The 15,220-nt window shown below is 39.7% G+C and overlaps 2 protein-coding genes across 3 annotated transcripts in view; one reads left to right on the top strand and one right to left on the bottom strand.

Annotated features, from left to right (window-relative positions):
- Positions 1 to 360: 360 nt before the first annotated feature.
- Positions 361 to 7,124, top strand: chic1 (cysteine-rich hydrophobic domain 1). The gene is made up of 6 exons (XM_061788703.1): positions 361 to 545; positions 2,287 to 2,341; positions 4,416 to 4,571; positions 4,710 to 4,766; positions 5,651 to 5,710; positions 6,512 to 7,124. Exons 1-6 carry the CDS (start codon positions 418 to 420, stop codon positions 6,560 to 6,562), a joined length of 507 nt encoding a protein of 168 aa, XP_061644687.1. The 5' UTR covers positions 361 to 417; the 3' UTR covers positions 6,563 to 7,124.
- A 2,625-nt stretch (positions 7,125 to 9,749) lies between these two features.
- Positions 9,750 to 15,220, bottom strand: part of lnx2b (ligand of numb-protein X 2b) — a 33,044-nt gene continuing 27,573 nt past the window's right edge. For both annotated transcript variants that reach the window (XM_061788698.1, XM_061788697.1), the window contains exons 7-10: positions 14,705 to 14,879; positions 14,249 to 14,492; positions 13,729 to 13,887; positions 9,750 to 11,746 (exon numbers count right to left, since the gene is read on the bottom strand). In XM_061788698.1, the coding sequence (XP_061644682.1) occupies positions 11,611 to 11,746; positions 13,729 to 13,887; positions 14,249 to 14,492; positions 14,705 to 14,879 (714 nt within the window). In that variant the 3' untranslated portion in view covers positions 9,750 to 11,610. The remainder of the gene's footprint in view (positions 11,747 to 13,728; positions 13,888 to 14,248; positions 14,493 to 14,704; positions 14,880 to 15,220) is intronic.

The raw sequence follows: 15,220 nt of genomic DNA, 5'->3' as shown, positions 1-15,220 counted from the left end.
TATAGTTTCATAAGAACATATTCAACACAATATATCTATTTTAAGTAATATGCTGTTATAATATATTAAAATGAAAATAGTCTACATTTCGGGACATCTGTGGAATAAAAACTATACAGTCACACTCTGCTCAAATATGAATAATTGGCATATTGGCATATAATTGGCATCTTATGTATAGATCATTTCTAAAACATAGCATTTTTGAAATAACGGAATTTTTTTTTAGAAATTAATTCGATACCTCAATTTTTTATACTAATGTCATGCCTCTTGTCTTCACATTGAAGAGATTTCATGAGATGAATGGCAAAGTGATGAAAAATTCAAGTGGGCTGCCTCACGCGCCTCTCCTCTGCGTGCTCGCTCTCGCGTCCGCGCGGCTCCGCGAGTGACGTCACGTCTCGCTGCCCCAACATGGCGGACTTTGACACCATTTACGAGTTAGAAGACGACGACGAAGACGAGCGCGTCGTCATCGAGGAGCACTTGTCCAGATACTGCCCGGAACCGGTTGTAATGCGCGGAGCCGGACACATCACAGTGTAAGAGGGTTTTTTTGTGTGTTTTTTTTCGTCACGGTGTCGTCTTGTGGTCTCTTTTGCGTCTTGTGTAGCCGCTAGGTAGCTAGCTAACAAGTAGCTCAGTCGGTAAACATCAAATGTATCTCAGGCTGTTGTTACGACACAAAGCGAGCGTCTCTCGAGCACCTAGCGTCACTATGGCAACCTATAACTTGACGCTCGTGTACGGTTTGGTCTCGCCGGCCAAGGAGGACGTTCAAGACAATGCGTGACGTGACGTTCGCAACCGAAATCTCCGACACGTTGTCACGTAAACACCTTTCGCTTTGTTGCCACGTTGACGTTATTATAGTGAAACCTGTGGCATACGAGCGTGATTGGCGTCACAATTTACGTTTATGGCGTCATCTGTTACTACCCAAACTGTCATCGTCGTCGAAAACCATCAGAAGTATAAAAAGTTTTTTTTTTCAGTATTAAATGTATTTAAAAAATATCCTATGTTGGGTCGTTTGTGCCAACATTGAATAAATGTAAAGGCGATTAAATGTCTTCTTAAATGGTTGACTTACAATTTCATTGTAACAGGTGCCATTTTGCACATCTCTCTCGGGACACTTCTACATTAGCCGTACAACTCACTGTTTTGTCACGCTGCACTATTTGCATACTGTTCCTGATTACTACTGCCCACTTAATGTGTCTGATAACTCTCTGCACCATTTGCACAATCTTCACTGTACCAGATCATTGCACTATTAGTCACTTTAAATTGCTCTAAATTGCTTGAGGACTCTGCTTCATTTGCACAATTGCCACTATATCAGCATCACCACACTAGCGATACACTTTCATTGCTCAATGACGCTACACGTTTTTTTTAAATTTCCTAAATGTATATTTTGTCATCGTGGCTGTTTGTCATACTACAGTGGCGCCAACTACCGGAGACAAATTCCTTGTGTGTCTTGTAACATACTTGGCAAATAAAGCTGATTCTGATGTTTGCTTAAAATGTGAATGAATTAAAATGGAAACTAATAGTTCATTCAGTAAATTGTGAAATTGTATATTTTAGGACTGACAATTATATTTTCAGGACCTTTTAATGATTGAAGGGCATTTGTCTTTATTTTATAGGAGTTTTTAAATTCTTCTGTTAGATATAAAAGTTTTTATAACCACTATATGAACACAGGCATTTATTTATGAGCCATTTTAATCAACAATTCAATAATTACACATAATAATGAACTTCTAACGGTTTTTATTCTCTGATACAGCAGACATATATAGTCCAAATACATTTTGTTGACAGATTTGTGTCCTTGACACGAAAGCGGTCAGAGCCACCAGTCTTCTGGATCAGTCAAGGCTGTTGTTTTCTCTTGTGGGCAAGTTTGCCTCACGCTCATGCAGAAGGGCACGGCTATTCCGACAAAGATTTTCTACTCTGGAAAGGACTTTAGCTTAACCAAACCTGGAGAAGTGAAAGACCAGCACTGAAAGATTCACATATAATTAATGTTGATGCGATCAATACAAATTGTAAATGTCAAATTGGACTGTCCATTGAGTCTATCGATATACTTTTGAAACTTAATATTGGCCTGTTTATTGAGTCCCTTCTCACAAGCTATATAATTAAATAATTAAAGAATTGGGGCTAACACTTCAATGGATGATTTTCTTCTTAACTAATGGCATTAAAAAAAAAATATATATTGACTATTAATATTTCCATGTGTTTTTGTGTGCGCAGGTTTGGGCTGAGCAACAGATTTGATACAGAGTTCCCATCCATTCTCACGGGAAAGGTACAAAATTGACGTTTGGACTTTACTCCCACTTTCTGTTCACTGCCAATTTTACAATTAAGAGGCAGAGCGCTTCTTTTGTCTTCTCCTTTCAAATGTCCCCGCAAGCGGATTGGCCACGTCCGCGTGGGCCCCGTCAATGAGTAAGCCGCCGACAGGGGGGGCTCGTTCGGTCGCGGCGCGGGGTCCGGACTCCAGGTGACGAAATAATACGATTGCAAGAAGAAAAGGGGCCGCTTCCTGGGTCAGACGCCGGAGCACAAAAAGGCTGCAGGGCCGCGTGGGGCTGAGGGAAGTGCGGGGCAATAAACGGCACCTCCAGTATTGTGAGGCTGGCTGACATGTGATGGACGAGCTCACAATTATGATGATTGAAGGGTGCACATCAGGCCCTGCTGGGCTTTATTCCCAGCTCTTTGCTTGTGTGCAAAGAGACCTTTGCATCCTGTCATAAAAGATTACGACCCCGTTTTATGGCGTACAGACTCGGGGCGAGGAATGAGCATCCATTCAGCTTAGCGGTGGCAAACCCGCCTGCCGCAGCCACAGGCTGCGCTTCTGCTGCTTATCTCGTCCTTTGAGGCCTTCAACACTTGCTTGGAAGGCCAGGGACAACATTTCAAGATCGCATCTCTGCGGAAAACATCTAACGCTCCATTCCTGTCGAGATAATGCAAACTAGTACTCAGAGAAAGCGCGATACAGCGAACGACCGCTATATCGAGGTTCATCTTTCGCGCCCCCGCTATTTTGCAGATTTTAAAGCGATCGTTTTTTGTGACTTTCACAGTATACAGGCAAAAATAGAAGTTTTCGTTAAAAACTCAACTTGTCGTGTTTGGAGGAGAAATAATGCTGAATTGCATCCAAGGAACACCATACCTACTGTGATGCATGTGGGTGGAATCCGTGTTAAGGAAAGAATGAATGGGGCCGTGTATCGTGAGATTTTGAGTGAAAACCTCCTTCCATCAGCAAGGGCATTGAAGATGAAACATGGCTGGGTCTTTCAGCATGACAGTGATCCCAAACACACCGCCTGGGCAACGAAGGAGTGGCTTCGTAAGAAGCATTTCAAGGTCCTGGAGTGGCCGAGCCAGTCTCCAGATCTCAACCCCATAGAACATCTTTGGAGGGAGTTAAAAGTTTATGTTGCCCAGCGACAACCCCAAAACATCACTGCTGTAGAGGAAATCTGCATGGAGGAATGAGCCAAAATACCAGCAACAGTGTTTGAAAACCTTGAAGACTTACAAAAAACTTTGACCTCTGTCATTGCCAACAAATGGTATATAACAAAAGTATTGATGAACTTTTGTTATTGACCAAATACTTATTTCCCACCATAATTTGCTAATATATTCTATAAAAATCAGACAGTGATTTTCTGGATTTTTTTTTTCCCCCCTTCATTTTCTCTCTCCTAGGTGACGTATACCTATGGTGAAAATTACAGGCCTCATCTTTTTTAAGTGGGAGAACTTGCACAATTGGTGGCTGACTAAATACTTTTTTGCCCCACTGGATTCCTTTAGAAAAAAACACAGACCATTGCTTTAAAAAAAATGACATTTTGACAAACTTTTTTGGGTCCATTTATGCTAATTAATTTAGTTATTTTGCAGGAGAGTGATTTGAAATTTTATGGCTGAAATAAAATCTGGTGGATTATTTATATCTTGGTCAATGATTTTTTTCTGGATACTTGTTCAGAAATAGTTCCCCCCCCCCCCCCCCCCCCCCCCCACACATTTTAGACATCCATCAAATTGATCAATATTTCACAAGATATTCCTTTATACTTCTAGTATTTTACTAACATGCAGATACACTGGCACCCAAGCTAAAGCACTGCTTACATTCTGCATCTTCGATCAACATCTGAAACTGACCTTGGGTGGGAGTTGGCGCAGTGTTACAAGAGTGCAAAATTATTTTGCTCTTAGGATTCAGGTCATTTATTATTATTTTTTTTTATAAAAGTCCTCTCAGAAAGTTATTGAAAACCTCTCCCAGTGTTCTTCTTGTATAGACTTGTCGTTGTCATGATTAAAACACGCGCGCTTCGCTTCAGGTGGCGCCGGAGGAGTTCCGCACCAGTGTGAGTCGCGTCAACGCCTGCCTGAGGAAGAACGTGCCCGTCAATGTCAAATGGCTGCTGTGCGGGTGCCTGTGCTGCTGCTGCACGGCCGGATGCAGCTTGTGGCCCGTCATATGCCTCAACAAGAGGGTGAGCCAAATACAAACAGTCACGAAATACATACAAATAATTACTCTATACTCTAATGTGGTACCTTGAGTGCCGCAACTGTTTTCTTTTCAGGCCATATGGCCTAGCTGCACTCATTGGTGTTCTCTTCTACCACAGACAAGAAGGTCCATTCACAAGCTGTTAGAATGGGAGAACAACAGATTGTACCACAAGGTAATCAACGTCCCTTGGTGTGTGACTGTCTCTCTTTGTTTGTCACTTTTTTCTGTTTTTCTCTATCGTTTTTTTATGTCCATCTCTTTTTCTTTTTGTCTCTCACCTTCCGTCTGTTTCTGTTTCACTCGGTTACTGGCTATGTTCACACTGATGATGATGATGCACAATTCAGATTTTTGGTAAATCTGATCTTTTTATGTAGTCATTCACATTAAAAAAACAAAAAACAAAAGCCACTTCGAATGTGAACAGAATGAGTCCAATCAGTGACACGCAGTCACACAAACACGAGGCGCTGTGTTTACAGATGTAAATATGGCCCCGCATGTAGATCTCAGTTCTGACGCATTTCTGGCAATTTCACGGATTTTGTGCAACCGTAGCAAACATCTAAAGCATCTTTTCACCACTGTCACCTTTTGACGACGTATAGGTTGGATGAGCACGACGTGAGCGTCCATATTGCACTCGCATTGGATACATATCCGATCTCTAGCCCCCTACGATAGAGGCCTGAGTGGATATAACAAAATCGTAATTGTAGTGTTCACGTTCAGAAAAAAAAATGTCACATTGGGCAAAAAAAAAAAAACATTACAAAATGGAATTGACCTGCAGTGTGAGCATTTGTCTTTTGACTTGTCTTTTAGTCTCTGTCATGGTATATTGGTCTGTTTCTTTGTCTCTGTTATTCTCTCCATTTGTCTGTCAGTCTCTCTAAAGTGTGTGTGTGTGTGTTTGTGTGTATGGATGGTCATAAAAGACGCCCTTCAGCATGTCTGGCCACAGTTTAACGTCACATACGCCAGACAGTCCTGCTGTCTGTGCACATGTTTTTGTGTGCGTTTGGTGCATCTATTGACCTGGTGTTTTCTGCTCAGCTGGGCCTGCACTGGAAGCTGAGCAAAAGAAAATGTGAGAGCAGCAACATGATGGAATATGTAAGTAGTAGTGCAGCATCTAATAGTCATATCATGTTCACCAGGCATGTATTCATCTTTTACTTCTAATATGCTGTTATCTACATTTGCTAGATAACATTTATATTTTGAAAAAGTAACTATTTTCAAGATATATACTTCTTTGACATTTTTGTTTGCCGTGAGATTTTTCAAATGTAAAATATGTGAATGTGTGTACTTGAATAATTAGCAACTCTATACATGTCACAAACACAGGGAAATCTGATCCGATCGTTTTGCAAGCCTTATGCCGTTTATTGCCCTTTGCATTAAATCAACAAATTGCATAGATGTCAAACTTAAATAATGTCATGACCCATGTTATGCTTAAAACACACACACAAAAAAAAATACTTTAACACACACTAAGCAGCAATGCATACAAACAGACATATAGTCTCTCTGCTCAATGGGAACAACAACTATTACTGGAGCTTAGTTAACCCCCTGCTCTGCCTCTTCTTGCTCTCAATTACACTGCATCTACACCCAATAGAGCTCAGTGCTGCCTAGTATGCTGTGGAACAAGTGGTACCAATTCAAACACCTATATACTGTAAGACCTGTGATGTCTTAAAAAGCTGCAATTTAGAAGGGGTTCGCTGCACATTATTTTGTACTAAATAACACATTTTTGGACTAATTAAATAAAATTAGACAATTTCCTGCAGTATAACTGATGATCACACAGTACAGCAATTACAGTCAAGTGCAAGGGCCATTGAATGAAATTATTATATTAATATATATTATAGTAATTTTTTTTTTGCATGTGTGCAGGTGATTCTTATAGAATTCTTACCCAAGTATCCAATACTGAGACCAGACTGAGGATGCAGCCTGCACCCCTTTTTCCTCTTCAGTGCCTTGCCGGAATGAAAAAAAATTGATCGACGACTCCCCAACCCCAGTGCAGCTGTACGTGGAACTCGTGCCACACTGTCACTTTGCTTTTGGGCGCATTTTGCACAGCCAATGAGACAAGACGCCCCCCTTGTTGCACTCCAGTTTATTTTTATTTTTGCAGGGGGTGGGGGTCAAGAACTCGTGAATTGAATTTATAGACCCGGAGGAAGACGTTACGGCCTTATATTTAAATTTTTTTTTGGGTGTAAAATGGAAGGTTAATTCATTGCTGCGCTGGCTTTTCTCTGTTCCACGTCTTGGCAAGTCTCCTTCCCTCTTTGTAAATACTGTTAACATCAAATGTCCATTGTTTACATATTAGCAGTTTAGTTGTTGTTGCCAATTAATTGCTGTACTATAGTTTTTCTAGTTCGTATGGACCTGTTTAACTTGTAAGCCATATACAGTATATGTAGTTCAAGAGAATCTTATATGCGTCACAGTGTTGAAGCTGTCGTGTTTGCCAACAAGGAAGATTGGAACCCTGTATTTGTGTCATCGTTTTTGTTGAGTTTACAGGTGTCAAACTCAAGGCTGAGGCCAGATAAAACTAAAGTCAATAGTGTTAGTTTTTTTTTTTTCATGCTAAATGGATTTGCTCTTCTTATTTTAGCAGAAAATCTTTTCCAAATTTATTTCACCTCAACTGTACATTGATTTCTGATTTAAAATTAAATCTGTTGTTAATTAAATGCATGGGCAATTTTGTATCTGTAATAATATGGTTCAGTGATTTAAACATTTACAGTATATGGTTTTCACTAGGTTTGAAAAAAAGAAAGTGGGGAAAAGAGGGGGCGGTCCATATCCATGAGAATTTAAACTGGGGAATTTTGTATTCAGTATTCCAAATTAGAAACTTTCCATGGAAATTAACTGGGAATTGAGTATAATATAATGGAACTGGATCAAGCATACACCTGTTTTTGTCATAAGCAGATATGCAAATTAGATCGCTCTCCTTGCCCACATGTGAGGGCATTACATGACCTTAATTGCTAAATTCTACTCGAATGGTGGCATATCCAAGCCTGTTCACATCTCAAATTTTCGCTCACAACACACACAACCAAGTGAGTCATAACGGCATTCTGAAGGAAACCATAACTATGATGTGGCCCACGGTTAAAATGAGTTTGACACCCCTGATTTCATTTCATCCCAAACGTGCTGTTATTTGGCCTCTGTTATTAAGATAGAAGAGCAGATGGTTCCTTTCTGTTTCTTTCTTCCAAAGCTGCATCCATTTGTACTAACTAGAGTGCCTTTCCCATAGTTGAACCACAGAACCCTACACGCTGAAATTTTGTCCTGTTACCATTTCTTCTTTTGTTTGTCCACGTTAACAAAATTCTCTCTCTCTCTCTCTCTCGCACACACACACAACCAAATAAAAACTAATTTGGAATTTTCATCTGTCAATTCTCCCTGCTCCACAAAACGTTACTGCTGGCGCACCTCGTCCAAATCTTATTAGCCAAGGTGCGGTGGGGGAATCGTTAACTTTAACAAGACGGCCTGCAATTACTTGGACACGAGTATAAAAGTCAAAAGTAGTAGTAGTAGCAGCGTAACTGGTCGCCGGACTGCAGTCACTTTTATGGTCCTTTGATTGTTTTTACGTCGTCTGGCCCGCTGGCCTGCAGCACAACCCCTGACAACATCAATAAGATAAGACAGTGAAACATTTACTGCCATATAAACCCATAACTAAATTTACAGGTAATGAACAATTAAATTATAGAACACCTTCTGCTCATTTGGGACTGAACAACGTGAGCATTGAGGCCTTTAGCGTTTCTGTCCACTAGGGGTCAGGTTGTACAATATATTGGACACTTCTTATGCTGTATACATGCATACAACCTGCTTTGGACTGGTTGATCACAAGATATGGTAAGCAGTTTGGACATTTTTTCAATATCATTGAAATTCAGCTTAGTTCAAGTACTAGTCCACTTTCTCCTCCCTAGTTGGTCTACTAGTGTGCTGAAACGTCTTACGAGTGAGGACAAAGAGTGTACTAGTACAAGGACCTAAAGCTGGATTTCAAGCACATCGGATAAATGCTTAAACATCTTTACTCGAGTCTGCTTATTCCTCGTGCCTACTAGTACACAATTAAACCTCTCTAGTATATTACGGTGCACTCGTAACACTACGAGGCATGTGTAATGCACTAGTAGCCTCCAGGTAAAGGATATCGACCTTAAGGTCCATGTCCTAGTATGCTCTTTGTTCTCCCTAGTAGTAAAACCTGTCTCTCTTCGACAACTGCATGCTACTCGTACTATGGGTGACAAAATTCTACTAGTTTACATCCATCGCTTCACTAGTAGTACAATACTAGCATTGTACAGTTCTAAACTTTTGTAGTTTTGCCTCACTATTAACATGTATGTAGTTGTCCTACAAGTGAAGACAAAGAGTGTACTAGTACATAATTCCACTTGGAACTTATTAGGTAGACTTGTGCTCTTGCCACACACCACAGCTCAGCTTCTGGCCTATGTAAACAGCCTCTTCAGACGGAGCCAGACTAATAACAAATGACATTAGTCTTTGCGTAGCATAATAATTCACACCGTTCAAACTGAGACTGCATCCTTAACTTCCTAAAAAGACAAATTGTTGCACTTTCCTGAATAGATTGAAGCTATTATATATCTCATATTTGTTACTGTTTTACTTGTCTGCATCTGTCATTTCCTAAAAAAAAAAAAAAAAAAAGAAATTATTTATTTTGGACTTTTCCAAAGACAAAGGTGTTGATGTTTCATTTTAAACACAAGCAATTTGTTTTCCATTCAGTTCCTTTACCTTACCCAATGTGAACTGAACTATTACCTTTTAACCAAAGTACTGTACATACCAAATCGTGATTGGAGTTCCATTACACCCCTGCTGATTATACATTTAGGTGGTTCCACTGTTATAACCAACAGTAACAAGTTTGACCCCACCGAGTCAATAAAGATCCACCATTCACTGTGTTGCTTTTTATTTTATCCAAAGAGATGACACTAAAGAGTGGACCAATGCACGTCTAATTCACAGCCACTCTGACCTGAAAATTACAAGTCAACATAAGAAATAATGAAGGAGTGGGAGGTGGGTGGTTCAGGGGGCATTTTAATATAGTGGACATTCAGGGCAAATTTAACATGAAAGGGAGCCACCTATCAATATGAGTGGCCACATACAGGTGCATTTCAGCAATTTAGAATATGGTAGAAAAGTTCATTTATTGGAGTTGTTCATTAAGTGACACTGATATACACTATTATAAAAAAATCATTAAACATGGAAAATAATTTTCAGAAGGCCAATTCCTACCTTATGTTTGTATTAAAAATCCTTTTATATAAAACTTCGTATTTTACAACGCTATAATCTTGAAAAATTTCACTAATGATCTGCATAATGTGAATTTCACTTTTTGAATTGAACAACTCAAATAAATGTCATTTTACACTTTATTGAGATGCACCTGTAAATGTGAATAAATACAAGGGATTGGACACATACAGTGTCAAAGGAGAACAACACAATTGTGACAGCATAAAGATACAAATGTGTATGTTGTTGAATGGGGCACTGCAGTGTAGAACTTTTAAAGTCAAGACCCCCATAGTGGGTCCAGCATCCCCTCCCAGTCTAAAAGAAGCATTCACTGTGATGGCTTTGAAAAAGTGCAGTAAAAGTGGACAAAGGACACTTTGGTCTTTACAGTCAGGAGTCGTTCGGACTTGGTCACGAGCAGCCAAAATGAATCCTTCATCGCGATAATCTTTGTGTGTGTGTGTCCGTCCAATCAGTTGGTGGACATTGTCACTGATTGTCATCACGTTTTCATGCTGGTCAAATTCCAAATATACAAATAGGGTGTCCCCCAAAAAATGTACTCACTCTCTGGGTGATTTTGACTTTTTTTTTTTTTTCTTTTTTAAATAATGGAAACTGTACAAAGAAAATTTGTCAAAGTGCTACAGGAAGAATGAAAATGCCACAAAAGTGACAGTGAACAGAAAATGCTGAATTCCCTGCATGTTCCCCGGACCTCATGTCAATATATATTTATTAATGGGCATATCGCAGAGATAAGGTTTATGTTGCAACATCAGCAACAGTAGTTGACTTGAAGAAAAATGTCTCCTAATTTCAAATTAAATGTTGCGTAATGTTATTGAATCTGCTGGTCCACGTTACCAGCTGTGTTTAGAAAATGGTGAAAAACCAGTTTGAATATTTGCAAACACGCAGGAACAAGTAGATTAGACTTTGGGGATAACACAAACATTTTCTTTTATGCCATGAAATTACACTACTCTCTAAAACTAAGGGATATTGGTTTATATTTTAAGTGCAATTACAGGACAAACCTTAAATGCACTATAACCATTACAGATAAATAATTTCACCCTCTCTCTTTTCACCATAACTTTTTATTGAGAACATCCAGTCTGACGCATCTTACTAGCTTTGAGTGTCATCAGCAGGTTGCAACACAGAGACTGGTAGAGGCACACAAAGCCACAGAGGTGGACAATCTTGTGTGAATTTTGCCTTTCAGCTCCTTGATGTCAAAGAGCAAGTTGTGCAAAATGTACTGAAACACTGAACAGTTGGACATGTGCATTCTAAAGTTTAGTTAGAGAGGACCTAATTAAGTTCAACAGTAAAGGTAATTTGAGATTCATCCTGAAATTTCACCTAAAAGCCCAATATCCCTAACTTGTGAGGAGTGTAGCCTAAATTTTATCTTATTTTCTTGATCTTAACACAGACTTAGACACCTGAAACGAACTATGACTAATGTTCAATTAAAGAGTTGAGTGCATTTTGTTGGGACACCCAGTATTTATACAAGCGCCGGCCTTTTAAGAAAGCACACTGGCACGTGGTGGGAAAGTTACCTGCTGCGTGTGCAGGATGCTTCCTAGCTATTGAGTCTCATGACAGCGTGTGCGTGGCTAGACCAGACTCCCGGGCCAACACACCACCGTGAGCGTCACTTTATCCTTCTGTAGTTTGAGCATGGGGATGAGCGACGAGTTGTTCATTCCCACCGTCGTGGCTCCGTTCACCGCCACGATCTCGTCACCGCACCTGGCAGACAAACATGGGTCACACAAAAGACAAATGACTACAGCAGGGATGCCCAAACGTTTTCCACTTCACCTTGTGTTTATGAAACAAGTTAAAACCAATTCAATATGCTGAAGGTCAGCCATTTTCAAAGTTTGGTACAAGTACCACTAGTGGGACGTGGACTCCCTGGTATGCAAAGAATCAAATCAGTTAATCAAATGAAATAATATGTACAACATTTAAAACATGAAATGCAATCAAATGTTTTTATTACAAAAGAAAATGCAGTAATTTTTTTAAGTCAAGTTCAGTTGTATTTAACTTTTAAGTACAATACTGTTGCATTTAATCTCCAACTTCAAAAAATACAATTTCTATTGAAGTTTTAAGTGCAATACATTTCTAATTGAATAATTTAAGTATCTTTGTATATTTTCCTATATTTAGGCATTGTGTTAATGTTCAAACTGTGCATAAAGTTACAGCAACTTAGGCGACACTGAGGCCTACTATTTCAGTGTATTTTAATGGTGGTCATTATAATGTTATAAATATTTTTTTGAGGTGGTACTTGGTGTTAAAAGTGTAAAAACAACCACTGCTGTAGGTAAACATATGCTAAGCAGGTAAACATGTTAAAGAAAAAAAAAAACAACAACAACAAAAAAAAGTCTAAATCTCAGCTTGGTGTTACCGGTAATAGAGCAAAAAGTTATTTAGTAATATCTATTTTTTCTTTTCATGAAAAAAGTTATTTTTTTTAAACATTTAAAATGTATTTACAATTTTAAATGGGGAAAAAAAATATTTTAAAATAAAAAAATATTTAAAATAAAAGGCCTGATAGCTTGTTCAATTTTTATTTAAAAAAAATAGTGTCAATCTTCAGACATTTTGACTTAGTCTAGTACGACGCGGCCTTGTTTAATTTTTTATAAAAATATGCGGCTTCAGACTTAAAATTTGTTCTTCTAGCAGGTTGTTTTTTCCATGAATTGTTTGCCATCTAGTTGTAAGTTTCTATACAGTACACCAGGCAGCGGAATCCTTGCATCTTCAAAATGACTACTTTTCAAGGAACTTAAAAAAACCGCCCTCTTGCTTGAGTTCATGTTGGTATTATACCTTATATCGTTATCATATACCAACACAACACAACCCCCAAATCATGTTCAGTTACTAATTTAATACGCTTTAAAAAAATAAGTAAATAAATAAATAAATAAATAAATAAATCACTAATCATGCTGTCATTGATTGAAACAGGACACTTCTGCGCTCGCGCCAACACCCACACTGGACAAGAAGCCTTAAATACTTCACAAAAGCAAACCATTTTGGTTATATCATCTTCCCAAACTCTTTCTCAAAGGTCTTAGAGCCATGAGCGATGGAATAAATAAATCGATTAGCTGACTAAGCAATGTTACAGGCAGAAATGAATATGCATGCACTAACCTTCGTGGCTAACTAGTTCTTTCTGCACCAGGCCTACTAAAACGTATTTAGCCTATTGTCGCTCATTAGTGTCTAAAAAAACATTCAGACTTTCAATCTTGAGGCGACATAATGCCGCAGGGCTCCCGCAGAGTGAGGGAAGAGGCAGAGTTTCACAACACTTCTCAGACGGTTGAGTGTTCAAGAGTTAATAGATTGGTTCTTTAGCAATTTTCAACATTTTGAATCGGTTAATAACGTGTACAAATAACAGACGGCGTGGGAACAGACCATGAGTATCGATTTGTGAAAAAAAACATTTAATTTACCACATTTGGGTTTCCACCCGACCGCAACAATATGATAAATGACATTGTGACGATTGTAAAATGTCTTTTAACAAGGTTGTTAAAATTTAAGTAGATTTGATTTAATTGTGTAATACTAATTAAACCAGAGTTAAATCAATAAACCAATACTGTGTAACTATTTGAATGGGCCCCGGGACACTTTGTACAGGGAAATTTGGGCCCCAAAGTCCAAAAGGTTAAGGTTTAACGTACTTGAGGCGGCCGTCAAAGTGAGCGGGAGTGCCAGGCACAATGGTCTTGATGAAGAAGGGCTGCTGGCCGTGACTTTCCTCGTAGCCGCCGACGATGCTGAAGCCCCAGCTCTCATTGTTGCTCTTCTGCAGGACGATGTCCCGGCACCAGTGCATGTGGCTAACATGACAATGGCGATGTTAGCGGAAAAGTTCACCCCAAAAATGCCTTACAATTTGGAATTCAACCAGAATATTTGAGACAAAACAACACTTCTAACGTCACACAACACTTCAAAGTGTATTATGTGCCTTGGCTCAATAAAGTTGGGAAACACTAGTTAGATCATTGATGCTATTGAGCGTTTATGTTGCACTCGCATAGACAGATATTCGAAAATGTATCAGAGGCCAGAAGGCCATATCATATTCCATCCATTTTCTTCCATATCCCAATTGTGCCACTTGAGAGCAAAATAATTAGAATTTTATCACTTAAACCATGCAATGCAAATCCAGCCCAAGGGGAGGAAGAGTTGTACCTCGGTAAACCCAGCCATCGCGTCCACAGCGCAGTCCAGTTGAAGGTGTCTTCTCGTGTGTCCTCCGCACCGTCTGACCTGTCGCCACAGCCGGCCTCGGCGTCCTCCTGCGAGTCTTCTGAAATAGTCTGGATGACCCGCAGCGCCACCTGGGGCTGAGCAGCCTGCGCCTTCAGCGTGGAAACGGCCTCGCTGTACGTCAGCTGCGTCAGGTCCACGCCGTTGATGCTCAGCAGAACATCACCTGAGGATGCACAGAGGACTCAGAACAGAGGGCACGAGTGGACGGACATATTTACAGTAAACCCCCATCATTTGTGGAGGACAGGAATCAAGCTACTAGCTGCTAAAAAAAAAGCTGAGGATGATTTCCAAAGCAAAAAACAAGAATAGATTTACATAGCAAAACCGCGAATAGGTGGTGCTTCACTGCAACTCCAAGATTCCTCTATCTACCTCGTTTGATGGTGCCGTCTCGATGCAGGCATCCGATGGGCTGCACACTGGTGATGTAGACAGGGAGGCGACTGCGGCAGTCTCTCCCACCGGCAATGGTGATGCCCAGGGAAAGGCGAGGCTCCTTCTTCAGACTCACAGTCTTCTCCTGGCTGGAAAACCCACCAGGAGGATCCTGCATGATTACACAACCACATTCAGTACACACTTTTAATTTTGGTGCAGATACAAATAAAGGTACATGGAGGAATTTATTACTTTATATCATGTAAATAACTATAGCATCAATGCAACAATTTCTTCCAGTATCAATGCAACAATTTCTTCCAGACTTCTCCAGTCTACCAGGAAGTAGCCTACTAACTGAAATAAGGTACACATATACCAATTATTGAGCCAAATTTGAGAATCCCCCAATCCACGCCCTCGATCAAAGATTATCTTATGTCTCTAAAACACTGTATTCCAACCTTTGAGTATTGTGCATATTTTACATTTGCCACAGCACCAAAAAAA

The sequence above is a fragment of the Phyllopteryx taeniolatus genome, chromosome 10 (genome assembly GCF_024500385.1).
Source record: "Phyllopteryx taeniolatus isolate TA_2022b chromosome 10, UOR_Ptae_1.2, whole genome shotgun sequence".
Taxonomy (NCBI): Eukaryota; Metazoa; Chordata; class Actinopteri; order Syngnathiformes; family Syngnathidae; genus Phyllopteryx; species Phyllopteryx taeniolatus.
This window is presented reverse-complemented; position numbering and strand designations above follow the sequence as displayed.

Coding starts and splice junctions, on each gene's coding strand:
- chic1 (XM_061788703.1), top strand. CDS start 418: ATGGCGGACTTTGACACCATTTACGAGTTAGAAGACGACGACGAAGAC. Junction 2,342..4,415: donor CATCCATTCTCACGGGAAAG/GTACAAAATTGA, acceptor GCTTCGCTTCAG/GTGGCGCCGGAGGAGTTCCG. Junction 5,711..6,511: donor GCAGCAACATGATGGAATAT/GTAAGTAGTAGT, acceptor GCATGTGTGCAG/GTGATTCTTATAGAATTCTT.